This window comes from Myxine glutinosa, unplaced genomic scaffold (assembly GCF_964187855.1).
Source record: "Myxine glutinosa unplaced genomic scaffold, kmMyxGlut1.1 SCAFFOLD_2052, whole genome shotgun sequence".
Lineage (NCBI taxonomy): Eukaryota > Metazoa > Chordata > Myxini > Myxiniformes > Myxinidae > Myxine > Myxine glutinosa.
Window position 1 is genome coordinate 64732 of NW_027618147.1, and position 9018 is coordinate 73749.

The 9018-nt window shown below is 43.7% G+C and overlaps 1 protein-coding gene across 3 annotated transcripts in view; it reads right to left on the minus strand.

Annotated features, from left to right (window-relative positions):
* RPP21 (ribonuclease P subunit p21) overlaps positions 1-7198 on the minus strand; it is a 43754-nt gene extending 36556 nt beyond the window's left edge. The window contains exons 1-3 of one of the 3 annotated variants that reach the window (XM_068104943.2): positions 7037-7189; positions 3859-3959; positions 2831-2910 (exon numbers count right to left, since the gene is read on the minus strand). In XM_068104943.2, the coding sequence (XP_067961044.1) occupies positions 2831-2910; positions 3859-3959; positions 7037-7102 (247 nt within the window). In that variant the 5' untranslated portion in view covers positions 7103-7189. Of the gene's footprint in view, positions 1-2830; positions 2911-3858; positions 3960-4454; positions 4512-7036 lie in introns of those variants that run through there. The other 2 variants (XM_068104942.2, XM_078769313.1) reach the window with 2 other exon arrangements.
* Between the last annotated feature and the right edge of the window lie 1820 nt (positions 7199-9018).

Consider the following 9018-nt stretch of genomic DNA (forward strand, 5'->3'; position numbering starts at 1 on the left):
GCACTCGGTAGAGCGCACACCTCCACCAGGCTGAACAGTTTACGTTTTGTATCGCACTCATCGGCCGGATCTGCTTCTGGACCTGAACCAAAATCGAATCACTTGTTCTGGTCTCCTACCCAACTCATCCACCAAGTTTTATCATAATCCATCCGCAACTTTTTGAGATATCATGCTTTATATAATTTTGGCCCTATCACTGAATCACTTAAAAATTTCTCTGATCCAGATTCAAATCTTCACCAAAATTGAATCAAATCTTCCTCGTCACACACACCGTCACACACGTCACACACGTCACCTCTCCACCACGTTTTGGCCAAATCAGTCCATAACTTTTTGAGATATCCTGCTATACCCTCGGACGCAGCTATTCACAGGGGATACATTCCTGAAAAATCCGCAAATAGTGAAACCGTGAATAGCGGGGCATTGTTTCGATGGAAAAAAGGGGGATAGGTTCCCGAGTCACGAAAGTCCGCGAATACAGACGACTAAACCACGAATGGCATGGCAAATCCACGAATGGCGAGGCAAATCCTGTGAATGTCAACGATAATCCACGAATGTCGATGAAAATCCCCCTGAAAAACCGCGATTTCGCGGACACAGCCACGAATAGAAAAAAACCCGCAAATTTGCAGGACACATTCTGTGAATATAGAAACATGTCGCATTTAATCTACCGTGAATACACAAAACCCGCGAATAGCGGAATCGCGAATAGCTGGGTCTGACAATATATCGTTTTTGGTCCTATCTCTCAATGGTGAAGAATCACTTAAAACATTTCTACTAGCCTGATCCAGATCTGGATCTTCACCAAAATCTAATCATTTTGTCCTCATCATATATCCAACATCTCCACCAAATTTCCATCCCCACCAACCATAATTCACCCTCTCCCAAAATAAGTTGCCATTGATTCATCAAATTGTCCATTTCATTAAGATTAAAATTGATCTTTCTCAAAGCTCGGGTCAATCGGATGAAAATTGATTATTTTTCAGATGAACATTGATGATTTTAGAAGCGGGACCTTGATTTGACCTTTGCCCTTTTCCCCTCAAAATGGTTGGTTTCCTTATTCAATGATGCACTATGCAATTGCTCTAATTTTCAGGTTAATAGGATGAAAATTGACAATTTTTCAGATGAAAATTGGTGAATTTAGAAGTTTGACCTTTGACCTCAAAAATAGTTGCTTTCCTAATTCAGCGAAGTACTATGTAATTGCTGTTTGATTTTCAAGTTAATAGGATGAAAATTTGATGATTTATCAGAAGAAAATTGATGATTTTATCAATTTGACCTTGAGTTGACCTTCGACATTTTGACCTCAAAAATAGTTGGTTTCCCAATTTGGTGACCCAATGTGCAAATCCTGTTAAACTTTCAAGTCAATGGGATGAAAAATGATGATTTTAGAAATTTGACCTCAAGTTGACCTTTGACCTAAAAATCAATCGGCTTCTCAGTTGTGATTATCTCGACAACTTGGTAAAGTTTAATGACCAATGGTTAAGAATTGTGACCTGTAAACGATTAACAAACAGACAGACAGACAAACAGACAGAATGAAAAATCCTTCATGGGCAAGACAGAACAAAGTAGAATGGCACTCAGTGGAGCATCCTTTTGACCTCAAAAATAATTAATGGTTGAATTCAGTGACCTGATATGAAAATCGTCTTCAAATTTTAAGTTAATCGGATGAAAATTGACAATTTTCGAAGTTTGGCCTATGATGACCTTTTGGCATAGGTTGACCTCAAAAATAGTTGGTGGTTGGTTTCAGTAAGCTGATATACAAATCCTATACAGATTTCAAGTCAATCGGATGAAAAATGAGGATTTTAGAAATTTGAAATGTTTGTTTACCTTTGGCCTATGTTGACCTTTTGTCCGATACTGATCTCAAAAATAGTTGGTGGTTGAATTGAGTTAGCTGATGTGAAAATCCTATTCTAATTTCAAGTCAATCGGATGAAAATTGCGGATTTTAGAAATGTGAAAAAACCTGGTTGACCTTTTGATCTAGTGACCTCAAATATATACGATTTTGTTGGACCATGAACTCTGCCATTTGGTGATGTTTCGTGAAGATCAGTTTAAAATTGCGACCTGTAGGCAAGTACAAGTGAGCGGACAGACAAGCAAGCACACACACAAACCGGAGTGATCAACATACTTGTCAAAAAATTTCTTCTTCTTGCCAATTAATAACAAAGTCGACCGACCAAAATACTTTACAAATCTTCGATTTTGCAATTAACAACCAAACAGATACCGTGTTAATATGTATAAATAGCTTATCGTGCCGTTTCCTGGAAAACCCTTACTCGAAGTAAAAATATAGACCACAAACATGTATGATTTCCTTTGAAACAGTCGCGACTGCTGTTTAACCCTAAAATGAAAGGGAGGAAACCTGGGTGTGTTCAGTTACCAAGCAGCTATCTAGTACTTGCCAAGCCAGGCGTTCCTTATGAACGGTTTTGAATGGAGTGCTTGCTTGAATAATTAAGCCACTTGGCGAGCGCTCTACAAGAAACTTGGTAAATGAACACACCCTAGATGTTCTTGAGGCCAGACCTAAGATCCACTGTAAGCCATATACCCCAGAGAGGAAAGACTCTTGCTGGTGCTCCAGTAGAGAAAGGGTGTACTAGTTTTACAAATGAGGGTTTTGAGCTTCTGAGATAAAAATAACAATTGCACTGCACTTGTTACCTGGAACTTAAACTTGCCTTTACTTGCCCACTCAGGCTAGTAAACCGTTCCTAAGTCTGCACCCAGCTATGATTTGCGAGCGTAGAGTTGCACTCACGATGCCTGACGGTGGACGTCACACCAGGAACAAGAAGTGAACTGCACGTTTTGCAGATGTTGCGCTTGATAGAAGGGGCTCTATTGGGGGGGGGGGGGGGTGGTGGAGGGGAGGTGGATAATGGTTAATGGATGGATAATGGTTGCAAGCTTTGGAATCGCATTTTAAAAAGATCTGTGTGTAAGGGCCTCTTAATCCCAACATGATCAAACCTAGAGCTTTGAAATACATCCTCAAAACATACATGGCTGAACTCTTACCATTGCTCTGCCCCAGTATGGTACTGCGTTACAAAGAACATTGCATAAGTAGTACTTGGTACTTCTATGCTAACCTATAAAATACTTCTGATAATAACCCAGGATTATAAATAAGGTACTAAAACCAGCTAGCATGGGATAGTAACATATGGCATATTGTAAGCTCAGTTGTGGCAGTAGAATATGGCAAATTGTAAGCTCAGTTGTGGCAGTAGCATATGGCAAATTGTAAGCTCAGTTGTGGCAGTAGCATATGGCAAATTGTAAGCTCAGTTGTGGCAGTAGCATATGGCATATTGTAAGCTCAGTTGTGGCAGTAGAATATGGCAAATTGTAAGCTCAGTTGTGGCAGTAGCATATGGAAAATTGTAAGCTCAGTTGTGGTAGTGGCATAGCACAAATTGTAAGCTCAGTTGTGGTAGTGGCATAGCACAAATTGTAAGCTGTTGTGACATTGTAAGGTCAGTTGTGGCAGTAGCATATGGCAAATTGTAAGCTCAGTTGTGGCAGTAGCATATGGCAAATTGTAAGCTCAGTTGTGGCAGTAGAATATGGCAAATTGTAAGCTCAGTTGTGGCAGTGGCATATGGCATTGTAAGCTCAACTGTGGCATTGTAAGCTCAGCTGTGGGCCTGTGGCTAATTTAGTTGTTTACTACAGATGGACCCCAAAATGTCTGAAAGTGGTTTCTTGTTTTCTTCATGTCTCATAACAACCTTGTAAATGCCTGATTTGAACTTTATAGAAAAAGTCTTGAGTCATACTCACAGCTTGAGCACAAGTCGTTGCCCAATGGTTTTCATGGTGTGCATGTAGAATCGAACCAACTCCTGGTTCTCGGGGTCTTGAGCGAGCAGACAGTGTGAGGCCTTGCAGTACAGAGAAAGAACATTAGGCCATCCCAAACACAGCAATAACTTGATCATGAGTGCTTCAATCGGCTACAATGCCTGTGCTCACGGAATGCTTTCCAGATTGTATACTCCTCCCTCATCCCTCCTTTTGTATAGGATTGACCCCTGTGAGTATCTTGGCACGGCATACTCAGAAAGCACACTTAACCTTGAGCAGTCAAGTCGCGGTTTGATTCTCGACCCGATTACAAACTGTCTGATCGGTGCTTCTCAGACAGGGCGTTGCATCACAACGTTATCATCACACGACTGATTCAGGGCGTTGCATCAAATTAGACCAGTTGTCCTGTCTGCTGGCAAACGGCATTAGTTGGTCGAAGTTAAAGATCCCAGGGGTGTTGTTTGTTTGTTTGTTGCTATTTGTTTGGCCCCGGACAGTTCACTCGAACAAGCCAGCGGCACGAAGACAGACGAACGATCTCCCAGGAGCGACCCAGAAACCGCCCCCACACACATCCAGGACGTCACGACTGCTTCAGTTTTGCTTCACAAAATCAGGGTCATGACAGAGTTAGGGAGGGAGAGAGAGAGAGAGAGAGAGAGATAGAGAGAGAGAGAGAGAGAAGAAGAAGAAGAAGACAGAAGCCAGAGGGAAAGGGCTGGTCCATGGGGACCAATCGGCACTCTGACCATGACAGTGCTGCCCTGACGAATCGGGGCAGCAGGGAAGAATGGGGAATATTAGGCACTTGGCTCGCATTGGGTGGAAAACCACCATGAAGAGGTATCCCTGATAGTCGTCGATCCCAAGATATCCATGAAGAGAAGGCGAGTTATCGCTAGCAACCTGAACAAATTACAAATTCCTGTCCAAATCACTTTTAGTTGAACGTCAGGCCTGCCCAGCCGGTTTGTGAAAGATATGGGCCAAAAACTTTATATGGCCGACCCCACAAGGTGGAAATAATTGGCCACTTGGGCTGTTAAGGTAGTAGGACCCTTGGACTGTTAAGGTAGTCGTAGGTGACCCTCGGAGAGGGCACTAACCCGTGAACTTTTTGGCTCGACATGCAGGTGCGTGTTATGCGATCTATGAAGATGAATGAATTGCACATCCAGACAAACTTTCAAAACTGACAAACAGAAATATCAGTTGCACCTGACAGGTACATTCGTGTCACGACTGCTTCAGCTTTGCTCCATTGGTTTTACACGGAGTTCATGTGTATTGGCTACTTGGGCCAAAAACCTTCCAAAATGTACATTAATGGCTCCAATTACAGAAGAAATAAATTCTCTTCAATCTCATTTTCCCCTCCAAGTCTTCAAGACAGCTGTTCACTCCCACCTGAGATCATCCCTCACCTGAAATCATGATCCCACCCCCAAATCCACATCCTTCCAATTTCCCACAGTTTTTCCTTCCTGAGAGGATTTGCTTATGTAACCATCATCTTTGACTCCTCTCCGGCCTTGCTCCCCCAGCTCTCTCTGGGCTCTGTCCCCTGAATATTCCTGAAGGTCGCACAAGATCTGCCTGCAACCCTCTGATGGTTAAACTGCCAAAATCTCGGCTCTCTGCTCACCTTCACTCCTTCATTCCTCTTTTCTCCCGCCTCTGGAACAAACTCCCCCACTCCCTTCAATCCCACTCCTCCCTCCAGGTCTTTAAAACAGCTGTTCACCACGATCTCGTCTTCCCCCATCCAAAACCTTGATCTTTTCTACCCCCGCTAATTGACCCCAGATACACTTTTTTGAAATTCCAACTTCTTTCCTGGAAGTCCTTGCAGTGTCCATATGTTTTATACCTCTCCCACCTCCGCCCAAGCCCTCTCCCTCCCACAGTTCTCTCGATGTCCCTGCTCTCAAATTGTTGTGTTTGTGTCCTTCGCTCTCTCTCCCCATCTTGTCTACCGCTCCACTTTTTTTGTGCTTTTTGTGTCGGTTTCACTTTTTGTGTGATTGATGTTAGCTCTTTCACGAGCCTCGATCTTGTATACAAAAAAAACAAAAACTTATCCACCTGGGGATCCTCCCCGATGCTGCACCTCATCCATCCCCACTTCCCTTGTTTGTCCAGGTTTCCCTCTATTTTCTCCTTCAACCTTGGTGTTGGTGTTTCCCCCCTCTTGTTCTGTTGCATCCTGATCCATTCAGTGTTCTCTCTCTTTCACGAGACTTGACTCTGTATGCAAAAAAAAAAAGGAAGTGTGATTATGAAGGAACAATCTCCCTGCCAGAAAACACGTCTGGATGAAAGCACAGTCAAAAACAGGTAAACCCTCCTGCAACGAGGTGAGAAGTTGCGCTTCGGTACATAGTTCCGGGCAGCTTATACGATGGTGCGTCGTCAGTCAGTCCGTAAACACTTGCAACTTCTTTTCCGAAATTGCTGATGGAATTGTGACCAATCTTGGCTAAAATGATATTTGGTACGTGGCAACTCAAGTTTGTTCATGGCATTAAAAAAAATCTGGGTCTAAGGGGTCGACCGGGGGTTAAAGTGGGTCAAAGTTTGACCACCCCCCCCCCCCCTACCCACCCCCAATAGGTATTTACTTTCTTCTTTGAAACGACACACATTTCGATGAAACTTGACCACAACCTTCATCACCTGTGATGTATCAACGTTTGTTCCTGGCATTAAAAAAAATTGGGGTTTAAGGCGGTCTACGCGGGAGGGGGCGGGGGAGGTCAAAGTGGGTCCAGGTTTGAACACCCAAAATAGGTATTTACTTCTTCTCTGAAACCGCACACAAATTCGATGAAACTTGACCACAACCGTCATCACCCGTGATGTATAAACGTTTGTTCCTGTCATTTAAAAAAAATTGGGGTCTAAGGAGGTCTAGGGGGAGGGGGGCGGTGGGGGAAGGGGGTTGCCCCCCAAAATAGGTATTTTTTTGTTTGTTAAAACTAAAAGTCTCATGATTACGTTCGTATGATTCTATTTGCTGCCCTGCATGATGAACGATAGCCTGACCGAGGGTTAACTGGGTGAAGCACAGACGGGAAAAGCGGCTCAATATAATCAATTAATACAGCACCCAGCTTTACGACGTACGAAGTCACGTGGGCGCGTAACGTACCTGGTACAGGAAATTCATCCTTTTGAATGCATCCTTATCTTTAAACAATCCCTGAGTATCGCCCATTGTGCTTCAAGTGCCCGTCCTGCGATTTTAAAACGAAGCAGGAATTGCAATCCGGAAGTGCAAGCAGGAATGAACTCCCGGAAATACGTCATCACAATGGCGGCGCCCACTGCGGTCTCGGTGTTGACTTACGGCGAGGTGTGTTGCTGAGCTTGAAGAGCTGCATGGCGCTGGTTCTCGTCATAGAAACATGATTATCTGCCGTCTTTGTGGATGCGGTGCAGGTATGTCCGTAACCGCTTTTTGTGGTTTATTGAGCTTCGCTTTTGAACTAATGCGCTTAACTAGTGGTTAACTTGCTGGTTAACTTCATAGTCCCTCGTCAGGTGTACGGGGGTTATCATTCATTTGTTTCAAACAAACTTGTATCTGTTCGTCCGTGTCGAATCTACATATATCACGTGGTCGTTCTTATCTCGTTCTTCCTGACACTGACAGGTGCGCGCCAACCAATCATTCGGAATGATGTGATGAGATTCAAAACAATCATTATTTATTTGAACAATAGGATTCGCTTTATACTTATAGTTCATGTTAGTCCCACGGGGTCAGTCAGTCTCAGGTGTGTGTCGGTGTGATCTGGTGAAGATGAAGACCCAGGCAGAGAATTCTTCCAAAACCCATTGAGGCAATTAAAATAAAGCTGAAACACACCTTGCAATGAAGAGGTGTATGTGTGTGTGTGTGTGTGTGTGTGTGTGTGTGTGTATGTATGTATATGTATGTATGTGTGTGTGTGTGTGTGTGTGTGTGTGTGTGTGTGTGTGTGTGTGTGTGTGTGTGTATATGTGTATGTGTGTGTGTGTGTGTGTGTGTGTGTGTGTGTGTGTGTGTGTGTGTGTGTGTGTGAATATGTGTATGTATGAATATGTGTGTGTATATGTATGTATGAGTGTGTGTGTGTGTGTGTGTGTGTGTGTGTGTGTGTGTGTGTGTGTGTGTGTGTGTGTGTGTATGAATGAACGAACGTGTGTGTGTGTATGAATGAACGTGTGTGTGTGTGTATGTATGTATGAATGTGTGTGTGTATGTATGAATATATGTGTGTGTGTGTGTGTGTATGTGTATGTTATATGTATGTGTGTGTGTGTGTGTGTGTGTGCATGTAAGTTGTTTTTGCCTGCTATCCCCACACATTGTCACAATATGTATATGTGTTTATAACAAAAATATGTGTGCATACAATACACAGAATATGATGTCATGCAAAACCAAAACCAAACATGTGTATAAACTATAAGCATGCATGTGTATATGCAAATCATGACCCATGCACCTAATTACCACCACCGGCCATAAGCGAGGAGATACTCCCACCCGGGCCACAGCGTGATTGGATGCGCCGAGCGAAGCGAGCTGCGACTCGGGCCGTTAACAAGAGACTAAACCTGATTATAGCAGTTGGCCGAATCGTGCCACAGGTACTCAATTGGGTAGGGACTAAAGCGATCGGGGGAAGAAGAAACCAAAGTAAAGGAAGAACAGATATTTATTAATTATGTACACGGAACCCGAAGAGGAAATGAAAGAAGGGCATTTACAAGGAGAGGAAGAAGCAGATACACAGGGCAGCCTTAAAACAGTCTTATATTACAACCCCGGACAAACAAACAGACTTACACGGATAGGGAATGGCAGGAAGGAATGGCTGGAAGGTGGAGAAGGTCCAAGCAGACGGCAGGGCAGGAAGGTCCGGGCAGATGCACAGCGTCGAGGTCCGCTCCAGTCCACGCTCCGGGCTTGAGGCAAAACCCGGCAACAGCTGCACGTATGGTTTCACGCGGTCGGACAATGTGAATATATGGCGATATTGTCGTTGTCAACGGACCCACTCTCCTGCCTTACGATTCAACGTGTTCTCCTTTGGTACCTTGCACTTCGGACCTTCGCACTCATCTCTCCTCTTCTCATCTCTT